The sequence below is a fragment of the Myotis daubentonii genome, chromosome 11 (genome assembly GCF_963259705.1).
Source record: "Myotis daubentonii chromosome 11, mMyoDau2.1, whole genome shotgun sequence".
Classification (NCBI taxonomy): domain Eukaryota; kingdom Metazoa; phylum Chordata; class Mammalia; order Chiroptera; family Vespertilionidae; genus Myotis; species Myotis daubentonii.
In genome coordinates, this window is record NC_081850.1 from 24,946,259 (window position 1) to 24,972,196 (window position 25,938).

The following is a 25,938-nucleotide window of genomic DNA, read 5'->3' on the forward strand; positions in this document are numbered from 1 at the left end:
TTATAGTTTATTTTAATATTTTATATAATCAATCTTAATGTATACTGAATACTTCTGTTATTATTGCTATTTATAAAAATATTTTAGGCTTTACTCAATATCCTTTGGGTTTTTTCTTTTCTTTTTTGGTACCTAAGGTCATTTATTCATCGTGATCACTTTAGAATGGCTATGATTGCTGAAATATGTATTTAACATTTTGGATTTTTGATAAGAGTAGGCAAGAATAGCCAAGAATAGTGTGGATTTAAGGTGAATACGAAATGAAAGTTATATTTAATGCTAGTATGACGTTAATTTGGCTTTTTGTTAATGTATTCCGAAATGCTAGTGAGATTGTCCTTTGGTAACATTTCACTCCCCTCCCCCCCTTTATTTATTTATTTTTTTGGCTTGGAAGGAATAAGGTCAGATATATACCTATTTTATCTTTGTAGGGGGAAAACAGTTTAAGAATACCCTTTTCAAACAATTGCCAATTCTGTGTTTCAATATGTCTGTACTTTTAGTGACAAATGGAGCACCGAAACCTTATAATAAATGAAGACATTGATCCCACTAAGCCCCCTATCACCATTGTTAATAAACATAGTGCTAAGAATTCTAGCCAGTGGAGTGAGGCAAGAGAAATAAAGAAAGTGTAACTTCTGAAAGAAGTAAAACTCTCATTACTCTTAGATGATATGATTATGTAAATGATTTATCCTTAGGTCTTCTTGGATTTTTTAGAATGTTTAAGAAGTGTGACTACAAATCAGTACTTTAAAAAATTCTATTTCTGTGTGCTAACAGGCACTTCTTTAGAAAATGAAATTAATAGCAAGGCCATTTATAATAGAATCAAGAAACAGGAAGTTCCTGAAATATTCCTGACAGAAAAAGTACAAGATCTCTAGGGGGAAATTGTGAAGCTTCATGGAGATATTGTTGTTTTTGTGTGCACGTCTGATTGTGTGTTAGAACTTAAAAATCTAATTTAAAAAATTCATGGAAATATAATTTATTCAGAATAACCAAGACATTCTTGAAAAAGAACAAGATGGGATGACTTGGTTTGCTAGGTATGTAGTGTTATTACAAAGCCATAGTAACTAAGATATGTGTCATTTGTATAGGGATAAACAAACCAACCAAGAGAACAGAAGAAAGAGCCCACATCAGACTCATGCATGTATGGATGCTTGACCTGTGATCTCTGAGGGAAGGGCAGCTTTTTAAATAATCTGACCTGAACAACTGGGTTTCCACATAGTAAAGATAAATTGAGACCCCTATGTTTCACTGCTCAAAAGTGTAAACATCACCTTAGGTAGGTTATTGGCCTAAATGTGGAAGGTAAAACTATAAAGTTTTCAAAGGCTGTAGAAGTTAACCTAGGACAATGTCTTCATTACCTGCAGGTTGGGAAAGATTTCTTAAACAGGAAATAAAAAGCACTAGAGGAAAAGATTGATAAATTGGACTGTATTAAAGTGAGAAACTTGAGGTTATTAAAAGATGTCATAAAGACAGTAAAAAGGTAGACTCAGAATAGGAAAAGATATTTGCAATATGCAACTGTAACATTGTAGTATCCAAAATGTATGAAGAATGAATCAGTAACCTTTCCCTTTAGGGTAGGGATGAGGGAGAGTGACGGGGAAGGAATGCACAGAGGCAAGCCTATATGTGGTTTCACATGTTCTCATTCTTGAAACGGTAGCATCACTTTTCTCTAACCTGAACTTATGTTTTATGCATTTATCTGAATAGAAGCACATTTCTTAACAAATGAGAAGAAGTGAAAACAAATAGTTATTATGTTAGTTTGCTAGGGCTGTCAGAACAAAATACCAGAGACTGGGAGGCTTAAACCACAGAAATTCATTTTCTCACAGTTCTGGAGGCTGGAAGATCAAGATCAAGGTGTCAGCAGGTTTGGTTTCTCTGGAGGCCTTTCTCCTTGGCTTGTAGATGGCCATTTAACAAAGAAAAATCAACCAAAAAAATGAGTTCACGTGTCACCTCTGACACGCGTGTCATAGGTTCACCATCACTGATCTAGGGTTTCTACAGGTAAAATCATGCATAAGCAAAGACAAAATGCTTGCTATGCTCAAATTATTGCTTAATCATGTTGGAACATATTTGTGTTTCCAAATAGCAGAAATTGTTAGATCTAATTTTAAAGAAATCATTTGTTACCCCATCTTGTTCTCTTTACATGTTTGTAAGGATTCTGCGTAGGCTCTTTTTACTGAGCCTTTAAAATGACTGCCTCACATAATGCTACATACCACGTTAAGTATCTTGGTGTATTTTGAGTTTTTCCAGGCTAATGAACTGGGTAATTTGGGGTGGAATCAGAGTTCTGCTGGAGTGTGGTGGGTGATCACTGTGATACACAGGAAAACATTAGTTCTTTGGTTTCAAGCAAGTGCGTTATGTTCAATGGCCTCCTGGCTTTCAGTATTGCTACCAGAATACCTTTAAACCATAACCTGAACCAATATACAGTGTGTGGTTGGTTATGTTTGGGGGATCCTTCCCATTCATTTCTTGCTTTTATCCACAGTAGCCATTTTATATCAAAGTTTAGCAATAACAGGTTTCTGGGAGAAGTCTTGTTCTTTCATTCTCTCTCGCTCCTCTGGCATATTTGGTTGGTAACAGTGAGGGCACGTGAAATGCTACTCCTCGTTTTCCTACCAGTTGTTTGTTTGTTTTTTGTAACTTTTAAGACCCTTACGTTGATGCCCTGAACCAGAAAACCAACTTTCTTTCACAGCATTTCCATTTCCCTTCCCGTCTAGGCATTTCTCTACGTTCTGTAGTCCTCTGTGCATGCATCCCTCTTATAGTATACTAGAGGCCCGATGTACAAAATTCGTGCAAGAGTAGGGCTTCCTTCCCCCGGCTGCCAGCACCGGCTTCCCGCAGGCACCCAGGACCCAGGCTTCCCTCTGGCTTCCGGCCGCCGGCAGGTACCCGGGACCCGGGCTTCCCTCGCAGCCCCGGCTTTGTCCGGAAGGTCCTCTGGAAGGACGTCCAGTCTAACTAGCACATTATGCTTTTATTATTATAGATCATATTGTGTTTTGCAAAGTTGGGCTGTCTCTCTGAATAAACTGCATATTTCTTGAGGGCACGGACTATAGTTTTATTTTTTCTATATAGCAGAGTGTTTGCAATGCTGGTTAGGTGAGTAGATGGTTGAATGAATGAAGTGAGGCTGAAGAGAACTATCCATATGATCCTATAATTTGCTTCCCCCTCATTTTGACTAAGTTACATAATCTCAGTTACTTGGTCACTTGATCTTAAGGGTTTTTGCAGTGCAATAGTAAAATTTACTTTCGTGGAACCAGTGATTCTATACCATCTGTTTTGTATTTTGGAGGTTTTTGCTATAAATAATAAACAAGCATGGCTGATTAGCAACCTTTGGGTTGAGGCTTTTTGGCACAATAGGATAGTAAAATCCTATTTTTAACCTTGCTGCTTTGAAATTTAAAAATATATATTGATTAAATGAAATCATCTCCAAAGGGAGGAGTATTTCTTTTAAGATAATAAGGCGAGCCCTGGCCAGATGGCTTAGTTGGTTGAAGCATCATCTATAAACCAGAATATTGTGGGTTCAATTCCCTGTTGGGGCACAACTGGGTTGTTGGTTCGATCCCAGTCAGGTTGCATATGGGAGGCAACTGATCCATATTTCTCTCACATTAAGGTTTTTCTCTCTACCTGCCTGTCTCTATAAAATCAATAAAAACATAGCCTCGAGTGAGGATAAGTAAATAAATACATAGATAATAAGGGGGAAATGTTACGGCTCAATTCTTGATTATTATTGCAACTACATAAGTAACTTTTGAATTGTTTTTAAGACTTTCTTTTTCTTGTTATAGGACCTCTTTATTGTTAGACATGAATTGGCCATAATGAGACTAGCTGCCTTTATGGGCATTACTATGTTAGTTGGAATAACTGGACTCTTTTATACTCAACTAATTGGCATCATCACAGTAAGTATATTTTTAATGTAAAATATTGTATTTATGAACATATTCCCTAAGTATGAACTTAATTCTAAAATGTTACAGAGAGTTTAGAAATTAGAGGAGAAAATTACCCAGAGTCATTTATCCCCACTTTCAGAAGCCTGTGTAATTTTAAAGTAGTTATAATCAGTGTACAGAGTATGCATACAGTTTTTCATCCTGCCTTTAAAATTTAGCATAAACTATTTTTATATAGCTATAGACTCCATAAGTAATCTCTCTCCTGTTGATCAGGGTCAGTGTGCAATTATTGTTTTCTATATTACAAAGAACACTACTTTGTGGAAATGGAGTTAATGATAGAAACATTTTATTAGTAATTAAATCTTATTTTTGCATGTACATATTAGCTAAATGGGATTTAGCACAACAGAAAAGATCAAAAAGTGTGAGAAATATTGATAAGAACTTAAAAGTTTGACAATACATGGCATTACAGAAGAGGTAGGGTAAACACTTTCTCATATATTGGTTGGGGTGTAAATTGGTATATCCTTTTTGAAGGACAAATTATCAGTGTCTGAAAATTTAAAATGCACATCCTTTCTCTACACATCCTGTAGATACTATTTAATTATATGTAAATAAACATGTAATTTAAAAAAGATCTTCATTATACTATATATAATGTATGTATTATATATGAAAACTTAAGTGATTATCAGAATGTATTCAATGAAAGAAATGTATAGTAAGAAAAAAACACATCAGAATTTACTGTAAAGCAATAGTATTCAAGAAAGTATGGTACCGGCATAAGGATAGACATATTGATAAATGAAATGGAATCGAGGATCCAAAGTATACACGTATCCTTATGGCCAATTATTTGCAATAAGGGTGCCAAGACTGTTTAATGGGGGAAGGTAAAGTCTTTTCAAAGAAATGCTGCTGGGACAACTAGCTATCCACATGCAAAGGAGTAAAATTAAGACCCTTACCTCACGCCATGGACATACTAGTATATGAACTCAAAATGGACCATATACCTAAATGTAAGATCTGAAATTATAAAAATTATGAAACTCACAGAAGAAAACATAGGAGCAAGTCTTGGGTTAGGCAGTACTATCTTAAATATGACACCAAAAGTGCAAATGACCAAAGAAAAAAATTGATAAATTGGACTTACTCAAAACTTTTGTGATTCAAAGGACACTATTAAGAAAATGGGGGTGTGTGTGAGAAAACAGCTCACAGAATGGGGGGAATATTTGCAAATCATGTATCTGATAAGAGACTTGTATATAGAGTATATAAAGAACTCTTATAACTCAATCATAAAAAGACATTCTAATTAAAACATGGGATAAGGATCTACATGGGAATTTCTTCAAAGAATATATACAAATGGACAATAAATACATATAAAGATGCTCTACATCATTAGTCATAAAGGAAATGAAAGTCATAACCATAATGAGGTTTTGACTATAATAAAAAATATACCAACAAACGTTGGTGATTCATTATAAAGTGCTTATAGTGTAGTAATTCAATCATAAAGTAATTCACAATTACAGTAATCCCTCGATTTTGCAGACCTCGATTTAATGGACTTCAGATTTAATGGACTCAATTTCCAGTCTGTAGTTCATATGTGAAAATTAACACCCTATTAATTTTAAAATGCTTTTAACCAAGATTTGCTTATAATTAAATTAACGGGTTTTCTTGTTTGTTTGTTATTCGTTTACTGGCATTTTAAACAAATTTTAGTGAATAAGATAAAATAATTAGAAATTACTTAAATTTAAAAATAGTGGATTTCTAATCAATTTCCAAGGTTAAAAGTCAACACAACCAGATGTTTCTGTGGACTAGACTGATCTTAAGCCCAATTTTAAAGGATCATCTTTGATTATTTTTAGATTTAATTTTAAACAGGATTTAAATATATGTGCTTGTATATTTTTACTAAAATTAATGTTGAAGTTAAAGTGTTTTCAAAGCAATCAACTTTAAAGCGTTCTTTATTTAGGGAACACAGATTATTCTAATTTTTCCTTACTTAGACTGTTTAGTCTTTTTTTTCTGTTTCTGAGTGAAATGGGTAGTGATGGTAGTTATTAGTGTAATTGATGTCAGAATTTCTTATTGAGCAATAGTTCACACACAGCCAAGAATAGTGTCCGTCTGACAACCCCCAATACTAATGGTGCTGGGTGATGGTGTCAGTCCTGTTTCCAGTCACTGGGCTTGGAGAGAGTTAATCACGAAGTGCAGTAACAGCTGGCCCAGCGCTTCTGGCGAGCTTCTGACAGTGAGCCATTGTACGTGTGACAGTGCTCTGACAGTTTCTCTGAATGTTGTATACAGGCATTTTTGTTTTCTGGGCACCGTGGAGTTTATGTAATAGATTAAGCTTTTGGTGGGGTCTCTGGGGCTTAGTGTTTTTCTCAGTTGTGGTAAGGTTTGGGGTAGGGTGAGGAAGATGTATTTACTTGCAGTTTTGTAAAAGGCTTTAAATTCTCAAAGAAAAAATTGAGTTTTTGCTTTTGTCTCACAGGTACTATTGTTGGACTCTGCTTGAATTGCTAAAGGTAGCTTAAAGCAAAGCTTTTCCAGTTAAAAGGGGAAAATGTCTTTCCCCTACCCCACCCCAGTACTGGCTCATGGTTACCTAAATAAATACGGAAAGAATTACAATACAGGGGTAACTTAATTTTAACTTGGTTATATTATGCAATGAAAAGTATCTTATGTTCACCATGTTAAATTAGTTTAAATAGATTATCTATTAAATAACATTCTCTTTAGCAGACAGTTAGTGGATTTACCTGCCTTTTAATATATACCCAGAAATGTAGTTCTGAGATTATTAATCCTTATAGTTAAATTTTGCCAAGTATCCCACTGAGTCAGTGTGGTGAATTAGCAGCATTCAGTACAATCTCTGTACAAATTATGTTTGGTTTACTTAACTCCAAACCAGCATTGCAAATATGGAAAACAATTTAAATCTATTTGTGTAATAGTGTAGGGGAATAGTGCATTTTAATTTTCTTAAAGCATTACTAATTGCTTGAGTGATTAAATAGATGTGTTTTTATTTGGTTAGGAGGCTAAACACTTACGAGTTTTCCTTTTACTTGCAATTTTCCACACATCGGATTTTAATCTGACTTTAAAACATTATAGGATTGGCGAAAACAGTGACTCATTTATAGTAACTTGTAGGTCTTCTCTCTGTCATATTCCATCATTAGGTTAGTTACTCTCCATGTCCCAGCCAAAGGAGCACATTTGCTCATCTCCTATTGATAACCAAAAATCCTACTGAAAGTAGAATTTTGTATTAAAAATGTAAGAGTAGTAAACCTTTTGTGTTGATCACAAACAATTTTTCAGCTGTTTCCAGTGCTTAGTGTAAGGCTTATTTATACAATATATTAGTGTGTGTAATCATCCTCTCTGGAATCCTCTGTGTTTCTGTATAATTATTTCTTGTAAACTTGACTGATTTCACTAGCCTGTAAGCTCCTGATGCTAAGGACTGTGTCATAATAGTTACTTAGTAAATTTTTGATAGATGGATTAATGAGTAAATGAATCTTGGCTTATGTACTTAGTACTTGGTTTTCAACTAGGTTGTGGACGTTGGATTTTATTAGCATAGTCACCCACAGTCCTGGTCATTTTAACTTTTATGATAAAAACCACGCTTTTATTTAAACAATTTTTAAAAGTTGCATCCTGATATAATTGAGATATTGTATTTCAAGCCTTTTCAGAAAGTGTTTAGTAGGCAATATGAGATAAGAATGACGACCACCATTTATTGAGGAGTTATTAAGGGCTCTAATGTATATTAACTCCTTTAGTCACTGTAAAAGACCTATGAGGTAAGTATTATTACTCAAAAATTGAGATACAGACTTGTAGTAACTTCCCTAAGGCTTTATATAACCCAAAAAGAAGTATGGGAATTATTTTGGAAAGAGATTTTCAGTGACTATATACATGTAAGATCTCCTGTCCTCTCACTTTAGTTCCATGATAGGTTAAATCCTTATGTGAATTTCAGATTTCTAATAAACTATATAGCTGGCCCTCTGTTGGAGATGGATGCTTAAAGAGCCATTTATTTCAAATGAGGAATAGCATGAGTTCTGGCTTCAGAGGAGGGGAAAGAGCTAATAGTATCAGGAAATGCTTTCTCTTTGCACTGCTGATATAAATTAAAATTAAGGAATCATGCTATTTCTGTCCATGTTCAGTTTGTTTAGTGCTGCAAACATATATTCAGTACTCACTTGGAACAATACATACTAGTAGATGCTATGGAAGATGCAAAGTTAAATGAGCTTTTTGCTATCCGTATGTGGATCAGAGGTGCTAGAACGCCAAGCATAGGTTTACCTTAGAATTAGTAGAAGTTAGTAATAAATAAAACAGGTATACAATCTCTAGTTCTGAAAAACTTTTTTGAATAGTTCATTAGTTCAATTTAAATCCACAGAATCAGGTATGTATAACAGCGTTAGAAGCATGATAACAGCAAAGAGTGCAGGCGATGACTGAGGTAGGATTGAATTGTCTTCAGGGAGGCTTTCAGATAGAATGTTCTTACTTATTTCAAGTCTTCAGTTTGGCAGGTCTAGAAACTCCATTTTGAACATGTTCGTAAGCTTTGCACAGTGGCAGTAGCATAGCTAATGAGGTTTATCCAAGGTGCAATTATTACTAATCAAAAATGTTTCCAGAGTAATGAGGCCGAGAAGCAGTGATTCTTGCTTCCAGACTTAAAAGTGATAGTTATAGATACAAAGGAGATTGTCAGGTGTGTCAGAGGACTCTACATTCTTCTTCCCTGTGACAACATATATGGCAAAGTGTTGGTGAGAATGAACTCAAAGCAGGGTAAGTTAGTTGGATGGATGGTATCATCAAAGTATCTATTTCAAGAGGACTAAATTCTCAGGTCTGTCAACCAGGAAACTTCTGGTGATAAATTCTTCCTCTTTGCCCCTCTCCCTCCAACTTTTCTAGTAGGCAATGAATACCTCCCTCTTATTTTCTGCTAGGACCCCCCCCCCCCGCCCCCCCCGCCCACACTTTAGATATAATCTTATTAGTTAGGACACCTTTTTTTTAATAATCATATTTTCTTAGGCTGAGTCTGAAAGATAATTTCTTAGGGTAAGGTCAGCCATCTGGAAAATTATAAAGTATTGATTGATTTAAGTAAGGCCTACATTTCTGTAAGTCTTGCTATTCCTAGTTTATTCTTTTTTTTTTTTTTTAGAAAATAAACTTTCAGTTTCTAAAAATAGGAAAGCATTCTCATATAGCTCTTAGTTATGCAGGCTAAAGAAAGTCTTAGCTATTTGATCATTAGACCATAATCAAAACATAAATATTTCTCTGGAAATAAGATATTCTGATTGTAGAGAGCATAAAATAAAAACTTATTTCATATTATTCCTTGAAGAATCAATTTTTCTGGATAGCTGAATTTTACATATAACTAATAATTTATATTTATACTCCTCCTTAAAGATAGCAGTTATCTTATTTGTCATTTTCTGATGGCCACCAAAGGCATTGAATCTTTTATATTGAATGGAATTAGTTATGTGCACCAAAACCTATTTTAATTATTCTTTGTGTGTGTTTCCCTATAATATTCCATATTTCTGTGCATTATAAGCAGAAAAAAGTATTTCAGATCTAATTTGGCACTTGAAAATAGCTTACAGTTTTCCATGTTCCAGCGAATAGTAACTTCTTCCTTTTTCTAGTTTGCTGTTTCTGTTGTGCTTATAACTATGATAGCATAATAAATTGTGCTGCTCTGAGTATGTGTGCAAATGTCAGTGCAAAAATTTTGTGACATGTTTAGTTCACATACAAATTGTACTTTTTTCTTATAACATGAGTCAGGATAGCTGAGTTTCAGAGAGGTAAGCATTTGCTATTTCGAGAGGAAAAAATAGCCTTTATGTCTACCCTCACAAATTATGTTCATAAAGTCACGATAAATGTCCCATCCTCTGATAGAATAACCATCTGTTTATGATGACTTAATAGGCAATAGTCTACTATTTTCTTGAACCAGATTCTAGAAAGGTGTCAGAAGCACTTGAAAAGAAAAGCTTTTCCCATATGAAGTCTAAATCCAAAGTCTTTAACGTTGATTCTTTTTTTTTCCTTAATATATTTTTGGAGGAAGAGAGAGGGAGAGATAGAAACATCAGTGATGAAAGAGAATCAGATTGGCTGCCTCCTCCACGCCCCCCCATTGGGGATTGAGCTCGCAACCTGGGCATGTGCCCTGACTGGGAATCCAACCGTGACCTCCTGGTTCATAGGTCGACACTCAATCTCTGAGCCACGTAGGCCAGGCAAAGTTGATGCTTTTATAGCCACAAATAAGTTCCTCAAGGTTGTAATTGGGTTGTAAATTTCTACACAGTAAAAATTTCCTGTAATATTAGGCTGACCTTGTAATTGCTTTTTATCTTGAAATAGTTTCCATTTTTTAAGTATTATCCACAACTGCAATTTTAGTCCATTTATATATACCTTAACTAATAGCACTTGACTTCTGTCTTATCTTTTTGTATTTATGCACAACTATCTTAATTGTTTTAGAACAACCTGTCACCCTCAGTTCTAAGACACCATTAAAATTATTGTCATTTTCTATGCAGATATGAAACCAGAGGCTCAGTTTTCCTTAAAGTCCCTAATCAATGCTATCATGTATTTGCAGACTGTGTTTTCACAAAGTAAAACATTATTTTGAGGAAATTATGCAACAGAACCATGAAAGGTTCATTATAGGTAGAATTGTCATTGGATATCGTGAATTTCAAAGCATAATAGGAAAACCAATTAATAGAGAGTACTAGTATGTAGCTAATCTTCAGTCTTGTCCCAAATTCCTAGGTGATCTGGAAATAAAATTCTGTTATTGGTTACTTAGACATCTTTAAAAAGATCATTTTTTCTGCATTTGGGCTAACTGTAGTCATTCTACTGTTCATGTGTAAGAAATTAATATTATAGCTATTTCTGTAACTTCTATAAAGAGTCTTTTAAATTGAAGGTGCTTTTTATTAGTTTAATTGGAGGAAAGTTTTACAACCAAAAAACTTCTTGGGATTGCAGTTGAAACCATAACTATTTGCCTGAATAGTACTGCTTAATAGCAGTACAGTCCACCTACCGTATGTGAGTAAGCTAGTAGAGGAGAAGAGGAGAATAACTTCTGTAACTTTCTGGTATATTTAAAAGAAGTTATTTTCTTTTATACTACCTTAAAGCATATTTAAAATGTAAATATCTAAACTAAGATTATGTACTTTATTTTGATTATTATTTAGATAATCAGTTTCTCAATCTAATGATAGATCTTCTGTTAACATGAGTTGAACCAGCATATATAGAAACTACCTTTTGTTTGTTGACTCGTTTTTCTTATATATTCGTTAGAGCCTTATATAAAATATGTAAGAAATTGTATTATTATGAAGAGGCTGATTTTTCTGTTGAATAAGGAAATTGTTTTTTCACCAAAGGACTCTGATGAGCTCACTTCACCTTCAGAGCACTGGGTGTTGTGGTGTGGCAGGTGCAGGGGCCTTGTTGAGTCTGTGTCTTCTCAGAAGTCCAAGCCCAGCAGCACTCTTTGGCTCTCTGTGCATTAGGGCCTTTATTTGTCCTTTTTGGTATTTATTTTTTAATGCATATTCACTGGCAGTTGAATTAAAAGTAGATACTGGACTTTTAAAAGAATTGTGAAGGAAGGAAGTATAATAAAAATATTACATAATGAAGCGAGACTCCTACAGTTTTTGTGAGGTTTTGTAATTGAGTAATATTTGTGGAGTGGGAGTACAATGTAATTTTTATTCTGTTTTTTTCCCCAAGGAATTTCAGCAATGTCTGTAGATAATTTAGAAATCGTATTACTCACATATAAACTGTTTAAATCTTCAGAATATTCTCTGGATATGATTTTAAAACATTAAAAATTAATATAGAATAAAGCCTTAAGAACTTTGTTCTGAGTATTTTTCTTAATTTTTAATAGGATACAACATCTATTGAAAAGATGTCAAACTGTTGTGAAGAAATGTAAGTATAAAAGTGAAGTCTATAGAGTTCTTATTAAAAATGGAAACAACTGGCCACATTTAAAACAATGTATGCATGTAGTGGAAAGATAATAGAATGATGGTTTTTTTTTGGAGCCTTGTCTAAGGCCTGAGCTAGGCAGGCATAACCCAGTCTGACATCTGGGGTCTTATAGCTATGCTAGTTTTCATACAAAATAAGTACTATCATTCTTGTTACTTGTCTCACTAAAGTAAGTTAAATTATTTGTCCTGAAAGTACATCAAAAGAGATTTGCTACTGTGTTGTTGACACACATTCTGTTAATCCTGAGATTCTCCTCTGCTTCAAAAGTTGCCGTAGGTTGATTGACAACACAGATACAATATCTGCTCTCCAGAGTTAAAACTCAGCTGCATGCCATAATGAAAGAAAAGCTGTATTTGTGATGCTGGAACACAATTCATCAGAGTCCTGTAATGGATCCCCAGCCAACCTGTATTGTTTTAGCTGACTGAAGTGCACCATGGGAGTGCTGTCTTTCACTAATAATGCTGTCTTCTGTAGATCGAGGCCCCGAAAGCCATGGCAGCAGACCTTCTCAGAAGTTTTTGGCACTCGTTGGAAGATCCTGTGGTTTATTCCTTTCAGGCAGAGGCAACCACTGCGAGTTCCCTACCACTTTGCCAATCACGTCTAAACAGATGGATGGTGGGCACAGATGGGTCCTCCATGCTGGAAATGCGTTACAGGTTTTCTGATAATAGAACGATGACAGTCTTCAAGTCAATTAAAATCCACCCACCAATCTTAGGCATCATAATGTGCCCCAGGCTTCATTTTAATAGTGATCTTGATCCTGTTGTGGGAGTAACACAAGATCTATATTTAAGTTTCAAAGCATGTTTACTTTCAAATTAGCTTTCCACGGGGATTTCTTAAAGTGCTTTTGTTATTAAACTCAAAAGGCAGTGATTGGGATGAAATAATTGTACATAATTTCTTTTAGCACTGACAATATTACAGATTTTAATTTATGGGAATTTTCAGATGTTTATTTAAAATTTTCACTCTTGAGCAGTACTAATCAAATCTGAATTTAATTCTTCAGCTTTTACAAAAGGTTTTACACCTTATATGTGAAATTTCTTTTTCAAGTACAGTTTAAAATATGTTAATACTTTTATATATGCTGCAAGATTTTTTTTAAATGCAGCATAGGATTGAACAACAAAAAAAGGGCAGTGTTTTCTTAGTAGCTTTCTAATGGTTTCTCTTCACCAAAAACAAAATACCACTAAAATAAAGCACCAACTATCTACCTTATGTTAAAGGAAAGATTAAATGTTTTTCCATGTTAATTTTTCTGTTTCTTTTCCCTGTACTGTTGTAAGTATTGATTGTTGTTAATATATTTGTTCTGAGAAGAAAACTTTGACTAAGTGGGCATGTATTCCTATTTTACCCTAAGATTTTGGTGAGCAAATGGATAGAGAATTTGCAATAATTCCACAGATATCTTTTCTAGTGCAGTTATACCAGAATGTGTGTTTTTAAAATGCTAATATAACTAGAAAATATATAATGTACAGTATAAAAAGGAATATTGTGCTTTTGAAAAATATATATACTTTTTGCTTTTATTTACCTACTAGTAGATCTAAAATTATACAGTGAAGATTTATATATAATAAATATTGGCCAACTATTCCTGAAACAAAACTACAGGAAATTGCTAGTAAAAGTAAATAACTTTTGTGTACCTACAATCAATCAGCCAAATTGAATTTAAATTTTAATGGGCCAACTATAATTTGGATTGAGAGACCTTTTTTTGTAGCTAATGTTAGGAAATAGCCTTAAAATAAGAAAATATAATGATCTACATTTATCATTAGCCTTACACAAATTTAAATTGCTAACAGTGATGGTCTCTTAGAAAGCATAGAACATTTGTATAAAAAGAACTTTAGCATACTTAGAAAAAAAATTCAGCTTTAACGTTTTCTCCATTAGAATACTGCAAAATCCATATATCTTTTTTGAAAATTTATGTACTCACAGTCTTTCTTTTGAATCTTAGAGAAGATTGAAGGGGTCTACTGTTCTTGGAACATATCAGTAGTTTCCTTTTACTTAGCTTTGATGGTAGGGAATCATACCTGAGAAATCATGAAACAGAAAGTTGCCATATCAGCCAGTTAACTGTATTGTGGTTAGTTCTTTCAGAAACTATCTTCTAAAATAATAGAATTAGCTGTTCTCAGAAATATAAGTGCCATGTCTTACATGTTCTGATATAATGCTTTATTATTTAAAAGTATAGAAGTGGCAGATGAAAATATGTATTGGTGCTGATAAAATGCATAGTAAATTTAATATGAGAAATTTATTTGTAGAGCTTAATGAACCACAAAATTAGTATGTTCATGTCATGGAAATGGGTTGGGGTTTGTGCAAGCTAACATATTGATCAAATTTGGCCTGATGGGGGAACTGTTTTAAGGAAGTAATATATAGATGATACAGATAGATATCAATTGATTGCTCTGCCTATAACTGGACCTTGAGAAAACAGTGAAGTGTGAAGTGAAGATCCCTTAAAGAGCGTTATATCCCTTAAAGGCACAGTTACACTTCATATAGTACTAGTTACCTTGAAAGTACTAGTTACCTTGAAAGGTACCTGGGAGGTATTCAGAGCCAACTGCTTCCTCAGTAATGAGAACCAGAGGTGGTCCCTTTCCCACTCTAAGGGGGTTTTGTTTTTCTTAGATTTACCATTTCTAGGGCACATTCTCTTTCCTCTTTATACCCTCGCTGATCGATCCCTCTACCTGATTCCCCTGGTACTGGAATACAAACTAACACACTAGGCAAGGCAGATATTTATTTTGTTTGAATGATAGAAATGCTACGTATCAATATATTTATATAAGATTCTATATTAATGTATATCTATATATACATGTGGTTTAATCTTCAGTATTCTCAAATTAGCACGCCTAACTGTGGGTTTAGTCCTTGTTAGACAACTTGAGAAAAACCAGCGGGTAGTTTCCTAGGGAGTGTCTGAACTCTAGTGCTCTCTCTGCGCCCTCTTTTGGCTAATTGGTGTAATTATACTGGCTCTAGAGACTTACTGGCCCACAAGTAAATTTTATGGCCAAATTCTAAACCTGTCAGAGGTACAAGCTTAGGGGAGTGTATGTGCAAGGCTGTTATATTTTATGAAAATTAATGTGTTCCTGTTTATGATGATATAGTTCATACAAAATGATGACTAGTTTGCTTCATTTCTGTATGTTCATATATATATATTTGCTGTCATTTACAAGTTTATATCAGATTAGGATAAACAAATGTAAACATTTCATGAATTTTTATTTTAAACCTTATTTTGGCAAATTAAGTCTTTAGAATTAGAAAAGTCATTACTTTAAAATTACCAATTTATTAGGAAACACAGAAATCTATTGTTACAGTGGTAAGCAAGTATCTAGTGTGTTTTACTGAGTATCTAAAAAATACATTTAGTGTTTTTAATCTCAGTTTTGGAATGATTTTTTTTTTGATGATTCTGTTACACTAAAATAATGAGATTAGTAATTTTTTTAATTCTTTTTAAGCGTTCCTACTCAGAGTTATTGGATGAAATAGTTCCTTATAAACATTACATTTGAAGCAATATGTATTTTAAAGGATATTTTACTAAGCAAAGTCCTTAATTGGACTTCTGGAGATGAGTTTTATGTAGATATTATATATTACACCTCTTGAACAATTATATTTGTTGTTGTTCTTTTCCTTAAACAAAAAATGTTTATGGGCTGAAGATTGTAAGCAGAAATTGACTGAGTTCGTATTCCCCAAACAGTAGGCATTCAGTTAAAGTGCTTTTGGTACTTTGTAACCAAGACTTACAGTTTAAAAATACTAAGTTAATTGTTCCATTATAAAAAAAATACTGTTTTGCTTAAGAGTTGTATTAAAAATATTTGTGGTTAACATGAGATAGCTATATTTAAATTTCTAGTTTATGTATTAATCTCTTTAACAGAAGAAAACAAAGTATACTTTTAATAGTAATAGTGGTAGAGAACATCAGCTACATAACATTCAGTAAAATGATGAAGTTAAAACTTCTGTGAGAATGAACATCAGTAAATGTTTGCTAATGTTTAGAGGTATTTTTCTCTAAGTATGGTAGCTAATTATAACTATACTTCATCAGGCTTTTTCAAGACACTTCTGTACAAGCAATTAGTTGAAGATATGTTTCAACCAAAAGGGCTTATTAATTCTGAAAGCTAACTATGAAGACTTAAGTTAGGACAACACTTCTAGCCAGGAAGTGTGAAGTAATTTAGATTATGGCCACACAGCCTTTTATGTGTTAGGTCATGGGGCAGTTTGAGTGTTCTCACATGAATTGCTATAAAATCTCAATGTGTCCAGCCCTGGTTTACAATGGCATGAATATTAACACAGCTGCTAGTCTCTCTCTCTGTTTTTCTCTAGTCTCCAATGGCTTCCTGTATGCTTCATGGAGAAGTAGATCACCTAGCTCAAGTTTACTGTACTTTAGCTGCTTCATTCAATAAGTTTTTTACATGACTTCTAATATACATAGATCTACCTAGAATTTATTTGGTGAAGTTTATACTTAACAATCATTAAATAATTTACTAATAGATACAGGGATTGGATTTTTTTACCCAATTCTGTTGCTTTAAAAAATATAAGTATTGGCAAATGTAGTTAATAATCATGTACATTTAGTATGTTCTACTGGTTAGTTTTTTTTATTTACTCAGTATTTATTGTTTTTACCACTTCTAGAAATTATTCTAAGCCTTGAGAATATAAAAATATACAAAACATCCCTGCCCATAAGGAGATGACAGTTTATATACTTATGATATTATAGATGTCATAAAAAGGCGTTCTAATTAGGATGTTAATGTAGTTATAATTTTGCCCCTTATATAATTAAAGAGTTGGAAAGTATCAAGAAAACCAAGAAGATAGTATCTTAAACCAGAGGAAATATTAAGGATGATTTTCAAAAACATAATTCTGAAAATAAAGTAGCACTGAAAAGGTATCAAAGATGGCATTAAAAAATTTCCCCTATAGACATTTTTCATTAAAAAACTTTAGACAAAACATGTTTTTACCTAGTATTGGCTGGATTTTTAGCCATTCTCTCTGTACTTCCAGTGCAGACTGCAGCTTAGCACACAGAAGCATATAATTCATGTCATCTAATAACGGACAGGTTATCCTATATTACACAAGATGTCCATCCCGGCAGTACTCCTTCTTCTATCTCTGACCACATAAACGATTCCCAAATATGTCCCCACACATGCACTCAAAGCGCAGCTCCACTCAACAGCCACCATTCAGCAACAGCCTCAGCATCACCTCATCGTTTAGGGCATGCTGAATGGCAGGCACTGTATTCAGGACTTCTGTGCAATGGAGATCAGTATTAGGAACAGCAAAATCCAGTGCAGTACTCCTCTCGTTGTCATAGCTCTTGGAAATGTGGTCAGCAAGCAGGTTATTGATGACAAAACCACTCCCAATGAGCAGTTCTAGGCACTCTGCTTTTGCCCATCTGCTGTTGAGTGAATTGGCGTTAGCCCACATTTCCAGATTGCATGCTTGGATGTTATTGGGATAAGATATTTCGGTGCAAGATAATGTCCCTCACAGGCAGCTCGGTGTAAAGGAAGATGCCCTTTTCTGTTAGGTACATGTTTGCTTCCTCCATATCCCGGCAGGAGAGAAATGCAGTCAGGATTGCCCCCTCCTGCTGCCTCAAACAGCAGTAATGTCCCATCATTCGCCAAAGCAGACACATGACCGTCTTTGAGGATTAGGTGTTCAGCACATCACAGAGACCATACCCAGCAGTAGCACCTAATGGTGTGACTCCAAACTGTCTCAGGCAACATTGCCAGCAGAGCTATGAGATCTTTTTAAAATATAAATATGTACATATATTACATATATATATATATATTTATTTCAGAGGGGAAAGGAGAGGAAGAGCAAGAGAGACATCAGTGATGAGAGAAAATCATTGATCAGCTGCCTCCTGCACACCCCCTACTGGGGATGGAGCTTGCAACATGGGTATGTGCCCCAACTGGGAATCCAACCGTGACCTCCTGGTTCATAGGTTGATGCTCAACCACAGAGCAATACCAGCCAGGCGTAGGTCTTCGTAGCCTTGTTTGGCTGCCTCATGCATGGCCAACAGCTGTTGACACAGGGCTGGTCAAGGCTGGTGGTGTGTTTGAGCTGAGCAGACACCATGTTATAGGAGCCCTTTTTTACAACTTGAAGATTTTAAAAAGAACAATGGACAGTAGGCCTATTAACATGAATATCTCAGATGATATTAAACAAGTTACCAAATTTAACATCAAAAGAGATGTTAGCTATTCCCTTCTACAAGAGAATATTGTATTTTTTGTACCCCTTCCATTTCTTATATCCAAATTTCTACTGAGGAGTGTCAGCATGCAGGATAATACCTTCTCTTTAAGACCCCAATCTGAGCAGGTTCAAGGGTTGCATGAAAAATAGTACACATTGCTAAGATGTTGCATATAATCTTTCTAAATTTTAATGTCTTCATTAACAAAATAAAAATAACATTCACTGTTGGATTGTATAAATTAAATAGTGTATGTAAAATGTTTCGTATATACTAGGAGTGCAGTAAATGATTACTGTTGTTAGTAAAAGTGCCGTTTCATCACTTCTAGGATCCTGGAACCACATGTGTAAATAAGGTTTATCAAGTTCTTCCCCCTTTACAAAGAGGCGTGGTGTTTTTTTCTTCTCATGCTCTTAATGGGAGTTTAGCACTAGGAATGCTTAGAATCTAGGTAGGCCAGTTCTAAACAGATGAAGCAGATGACAGCTAACGTACTACCATTTCAGAGGTTTTCTAAACCAGCTATCTCTTTCCCCCACTGCTTGTCGCTAGTGCCTGAAATTACACTGTTTAAAGTGTTTTCCCCCTTTAGATTAATACCAGATTTTCCCTGCTTAGATATAACTATTTCTAAAAAAGATAATGCATTTTCTCTTATCAAAAAGGGGGAAGAGGAGAGGACAAAGAGGGCAGGAGAGAGAGGGGAGGGAGGGAGCTACTTACTAATATTACTAACCTATAATTAACAAATGAATTAATGTGTTATTTCATGTTCATATTTGTTGCCCTCTATTCTAAGAATCATCCTCTGAATTTATATATAAATTACAAATTTCATTATACTCTGAATGTAGCCATTCTCAACTGAATTTTAGAATATTCTGCAGTAGAATGTGAGAAAGTAATAGAACCAACTTTCTTAAAGTATGTTGAACCGATGTTATTATTCTATGTAGTATTTAACATTCTCTGCTGCTTTTAGGATGATGATGGTTTAACTTCAAGAGAGTGACTGTTTCCTCAGACATCTCATTTCCTTATCATTGTGCAGTTTTTAACAACAAAATTTACCATATTTTCATCTGTTCTTTAGATGTTGTAATGTGCTAATTTGAAACAGAAGTAACAATGGTGTTTAAAATTATTAAGTCATTTGGTATCGCCAGTGTTTTCCCACTACCATATTTTTTTACTAGTATGTCCTTTTCCTCTAGTCCACCATAGAGGACACAGAGTACAAATGAGTAGTGAGTAGCCAAAATTGGAGAAAGAAAATAGGGGTACTTATTAAGATGGTGAGAAAGCCAGGTGGAGCATGGAAAATAGCATCCCAGCAACAGAGTAGACTGGATGGGGTTCTGTGGCATCAGAAACTCCCCCTGCTACAGTCATGTCAGCCTTCTCTCTCACTGTTAACCATTGTATTGTAAGAGTTAATGCATGTGAGCATTTAGTTTGAGTTATCTTATTGAAGGAGTTTATATTGCTGATTCTCTTCAGCTGGTCAGATGCCTTTGAGAAGTTATTTTAAACAATAAAGTGTTAAGAATAATGTGAGAGGTGCAGCTATTTAATGCTGAGAAGACATGAATAGATTGCCCGGAAGTTTCATTGAAAAAAAACTGGGACCTTTTTCACAAGTCTCCTACTGCAAAGAAAGGATACTAAGTATTATAGTAAATTTTGTCACTAAAGTAAAAATCAAGAATTTATATAATAAGGGATGATTTTTCACTTTAAAATTTGGGCGATTTGGCGTTCTTGATACCTTGAAGGTCTCCATACCTATTAGTATTGTGAATGCCTGGAACATGTAATGTAGTGCTTGCCACAGTGGTTCAACACTCTGATCTTTTTAGTATTCATATTTTATATATTAACAGTGATGGGGGCAAAATGGCAACAAAAAAGGTATGTTTCTATTTGTGGCTTTGCTTGCTTGTTTGAGGAAATACAGGGTTTACTTGCACAGACTGTTAACTACAGGGAAAGGTTGTCTTCATGTTGCAAGTTCTGTGTTCTTGCCAGTGTTCATTGGGTGACATTTTCACCTGCTGGTGCCTGAAGTTAGTGTTTTACAACCTCAACAACTCAAACATCCTGGTGCTACTCATTTAGCATTGAGTGACGTTTTTACTTCCTGTACCAAAGAGTTAATTTTCTTTTTGGTTGACTGAGAGTTTCCTTCTCACATCCTTGTGTTTATAAAGTAAAGTTTAATGTTACTAAGTACAATTTTGATTAACAGATCTTAGTTTTTACACACTGCTGCCTCAATTTAATTGGTTTTAAAGGTCTCTCATTTGAACTTTTTTTTAGTTAGGCAGATTAGTATGGTTTTTTATTTTGTATTTTAATACAGGTTGACTACTGTAAAAGTTTAATAGGTTGAAGTTGCAAAAGATAAAGCACTTTTCACAAGCTATTTTAGTTTTGCTTTATTTCTGCAGGAAAAAAATGAGAAATAAGAAGTCTACCTTTATTTCTATAAGTGAACTATCTAGCTTATCGGGCCCTTTTAATGAATGCTGAAGCAAAATGATAAAGTGCAAAGGTAAGGGCCCTTTCTGATCACAAATGAAGAACTCTGCTTCTTGCTCTGTGTAATCCTTAATGCCATTAAAGAGTGATACTGTCATTTGTCTATTTTGCAAACAAGGTTAGAATTAAAGAACACTTTAAAAATATACATATGCCAGGGTGTCCCAAAAATGTATACACACTTTGAATAATGATTAATTCTAATTGGCTAAATCTGAAAAGAAAGAAAAATCAATTGAGCTGTCAGCTGTTAAGTGTGTATACATTTTTGGGGACACCCTGATTATATAAACACTTCCAAAGAGGAAATGCAAATATACTTGATTTAAGCAAAACTGTAATAGAAAATTGAACTTTACAAAAAAGGTCTCTATGCTGTTATTCACTTTACATAAAAAATTAAGAGTAAGAGTATTTTAAAAACTTAATTCTTCTCAGTAATTCATTTTATAAAAAAAATGGAAGAAATAAAAACACCTTAGAAAAGTACATATAATTGTCCAAATGTAATATTGCTATGTATACTATTCTGGTTTTCTATGTTTCCTAAAACTTTCAAAATATTCATTGGGGACCTTAAAACTGTGTCTGAATTTGTTAAAAATTCTGGCAAGAAGATAACAGTATATATATATTGGAAAAGTAGACAGTCACATTTGAGAATGTTTTGCATCATTTTCACTCAACAAATATTCTCTCATTGAATGTAGATACAATATATGGATTTGCAGTGAATTCTGAATGGGAAAAAGAATCAGGTCTGAAACTTACATGAAACATGACTTAGGATCATTTGAATGATATGTAAGAATACAGATATACATGTCATTAGCGGTAAAAGCAAAATTTGAAAGCAAAATGGGAAGAAGCAACAATATGTCTCTCTGTCAACAATATATTTCTTAGATTTTGTTGCCACAATATTAGTACTGAGTTATTCAGCTTGTTAATGCGTTATTTAAATTAATGTGGCTGAATGCAGTTATTTATTCAAGTGATTGGGTAGTAGAGAGTTCACCACTATCCTCTGTCTTCCAGAGATGAATATTAAAAAGACATTTCTACTGTAGCATCGGTACATTAAAGCAGAGATGCTAAGACTTGAGTTGCGGGTCTACGGGAGAACAGGGTAGGCTTTGGGCGGACTGAGCACAGGTGATTGTGCTTGTAGGAGCTTTATGCCCCTGGAATTAGCCTTTAAAAAAAATATAACAAGTTTAATGATTAGGCAGAATCTGTGATATTTTGAGACTTCCAGAATTGTGTATCAACCTCAAATTGTGTCTATATATCCCTAAAATAAAGGACATTTATTTTAATAATGGTATGTTCCAAGTGCCATATAAAGATCCCATTTTTGTTTTTGTATTTATTTTTATTGTTGACAGCATTGCAGATGCCCCCCTTTTTCCCCCATGACCCCTTTTAGCCCATCCCCACCCCCTGCCCAGGCCTTCACCACTCTATTGTCAGGGTCCATGGGTTATGCATATATCATACAAGTTCTTTGGCTAATCTCTTCCCACCCACCCCTGGCTTCCCTCTGAGATTCCACAGTCTGTTTCATGCTTCTATGTCTCTGGATCTATTTTGTTCATCGGTTTATTTTTGTTCTTTAGATTCCACATATGAGTGAGATCCTGTGATACTTGTCGCTCTCTAACTGTATAAAGATCTCATTTTTAAGTGATTCAGGCAGTTATTTCGTTCGGTGCATATGTTTACATCTGAGTGCTAATGCCACATCGTCTTTGTTACCTTGTCTGCTCCCCTAAGATTACTTAAAGTCTTCACTACCATTTCCAGTGCTGAAGGTGATGCTAATGGTAAATATGGAAAATGGTTGAGAAGTAAGAGACTGGATTGAGAAGAGGGAGGGAAAAAAGGACAAGTGTAAGCCATGTGTCTGAGATATACTTGTTTAAATGAAGAGTCTACACTGGTTCTTAAAATGAAAAGCAAACTATGTACCTACCTTAAGAATAATGTTGTTGTTTAATTTATGTTAGTGATTTAGTTTTATTCTTGTAATAGTTCTATTTTTCTTTGAAGATTGTTTTTAATTTAAATTGTGGAATTTTTACTTCTCTTAAAGGTATTATGTAATGTATTTTTAGAAATCTTATTTTTAAATAAATATTTTTTAAAAACATAGGACTGTCTTTCCCCCACTTCTTTATTTATTAAAATCAAACCAAATTCTAGACGATAGCACCATCAGTATAATAGATAATTTTTTTAGTTTTATACAATTTGGATGACTTCAAAATAAGTAGCCTTAGGATATTGTTCTGCTGTAATCAAAAATTCACTATGTGTTCAAGAAGAACTAGGTATATGTACTATGGTTGAAATTGACAAATGCAATATTCCAAATTAGGCATATTCGTCTTAGAGACGACCCAGATGGATAGATTTAGTCACACAATTGAACATGTATTGAGCCAGACACTTTTGTATGGAAATATTTTTTCTTTGAGGAGTTATTTACATAAAATAAAAAGCATAGAGTTTTAGTGTATGTCTAGGTATTATTTTAGATCTAGGAATATTGAATTACTTTGCCTTTGGTCTAATGGAGTTATTTTCTAAGAGTTTCTGGATAGCTTTTTATTGACAAATTTCTGTCTGAATTTAAAGTTGCTTTACTTGTACATGGGAGTTGTCACAGAGGAGTGTATATTAGTATAAATTGTCAAAAATATTATCTGAAAGGTCAAATCAGTATTATCTTAGAAACAGTAAAGGAATAAAAACTGAGGCTGATAGAGGCTTCACTTTTTAAAAAGATTTCTTGAATTTTTATTGCCAGAAAAGTAAAGTTGATAAATATTCTGGATTAGTACATTAAATGACTTGGTAGAGTTGCATATAAAACTGTAAACTTTGTTGCATTGGTAAATAAAAGCAAGTTGTTGCATTTTTGACAAACTTTCAAGCATTATACAACTTTAATCTTGTTCCTTTTCCATTTTCCTTTGCTCTGATTCTAAGCAGCATTTACAATAATTGTGCTCTCTTAATAATGATAAATTATGATTCTCAATCTTTTTGGTCTCAGGACTCCTTTACACTCATAGACATTATTGTGGGCTCCAAAGAGTTTTTCCTTACGTAGGTTGTCTTGATCAGTATTGACTGTACTAGAAATTAAAACTGAGAAGTATTTTAAATGCTTGTTAATTTATTTGATCATAATAACAAGCCCATTGCATGTTAACAATGTATTTTTATTTAGGGACCCATGATTTTACATTGTTTGCAGATCTCTAATATCTGCCTTTATAAAAGAAAGTTGGATTTGCCTACTGCTTCTGCATTCAGTCCGTTGCATTGGTATTGTGGTTGAACTCTCCAGAGAAATCCAGTCTCATGTAAAGACTGTACAGATGTTTCTTGACCTAACAACGGGGTTACATTCCAATAAACCCATCGTATGTTGCAAATATTGTGAATGAAAGTGCATCTAAGACACATAAACTTCTGAACATCATAGTGTAGCCTGGCTGGTTTCTACTGAATGTACACTATTTTCACACCATCGCAAAATTATAAATTGGGATCATCTGTAGTTAGAAAAAAGAGGAATATTTTCATAGTTTGTTCAAGTGACTGTGCACTTCTTCTGTGATACAAACAAGAACTCAACATGTGATGCTTTCTTAAAGTTTAGTTACAATTTTGGACCAGAAACATTACGAAGAAACTTTTTCCTATTCTGTTATATTAAAATCTATTGGTCTCTTTTTTTGTTTACTTTGGAAAGTTCTCCTAACCCATACATGATTTTGTGACATCATTCATTGCTCATTTGGGACATATTGGAGTAATGCAGATCTTCCAAGTGTTGCCACATTTCATCCTATAACAAATTAAATTAGGTTAAGTTAAATTTAAAAAATTAATAGTGCCACTGATCTTGTCAGAAAAGTAGGTACTGGAAAGCTGTTAAGCTTGTAATGACACGTTACATTTTTCACAATTCTGATTGTCACTTGAAGGTTTGAATTTTATTATTGGTAACCACATTCTGTCAATGGTTTTCCTTCAAGTGTTACATTCACTCATTTTTTAGAAAATATTTGCCATACACCCACATGTGAAAAACCATAGTTGGTCAGTTATTCTTTCAACTAAATGGGGTTCCATGAAAAAAATGGCTACTTCAGCTCACACATCACAGACGCACCGGTACTTTTCCTCAAGAATAAACAAGTGTACTTTGGAATGCAGGTGAAACGCTTTGTGTACTGCCCATGTTGACAAGCAAAATATTAAAAATATACTCAAAAATCAAGATTTAATAAAGCTAATCATACTTACTGATTCACCAAGGGAATTACTGAAGACATCATTTGTATATTCCTGCTTTTGAAGCACTTAAAATATATAGCATCCTTAAAGATTAATATCTATTTAGCATTGTTAGAAACAGACAAAAACTAAAAATACAGGATAATATAATACTGCAAAATCATTTGAGAAGCCGCCAGATCCTGTAGAAGAACAAATGCATGCAAACGCTGCTCGAGGCTGACCAATTACCCATAGGAGCAGCAATTATATTAGCGTGCAAGGGCAATTGGAGGGAAAATTGGACCCTGTGGATATCCAGCTGAGCAAACAGGACCGAGGAAGGATAGAGGATGTGTGTTAGTTTGAAAAAAATACATCTAAGCTTGCTTAAAAAATATTTGTATCCGTCACAGCACATTCTTTGTATGTCTTCTGGTTGCTCATGGTTTTCAAATTAGCCCTCTTCTCCAAACAAAAGAGCACCTCTGCTTAAAGACCAAACACCCAAATAGCAATATGTTTTACACATAAAAAGGC

The 25,938-nt window shown here is 34.1% G+C and overlaps 1 protein-coding gene and 1 pseudogene across 5 annotated transcripts in view; one reads left to right on the top strand and one right to left on the bottom strand.

Moving 5' to 3' along the window:
* Positions 1–23,259, top strand: part of ZDHHC21 (zinc finger DHHC-type palmitoyltransferase 21) — a 58,432-nt gene extending 35,173 nt beyond the window's left edge. For all 5 annotated transcript variants that reach the window (XM_059656638.1, XM_059656640.1, XM_059656639.1 and 2 more), the window contains 3 exons: positions 3,891–4,007; positions 12,085–12,128; positions 12,675–23,259. In XM_059656638.1, coding sequence (XP_059512621.1) covers positions 3,891–4,007; positions 12,085–12,128; positions 12,675–12,807 — 294 coding nt within the window. In that variant the 3' untranslated portion in view covers positions 12,808–23,259. The remainder of the gene's footprint in view (positions 1–3,890; positions 4,008–12,084; positions 12,129–12,674) is intronic.
* LOC132212698 (ankyrin repeat and SOCS box protein 15-like) lies at positions 17,241–18,437 on the bottom strand (annotated as a pseudogene).
* Positions 23,260–25,938: the final 2,679 nt, after the last annotated feature.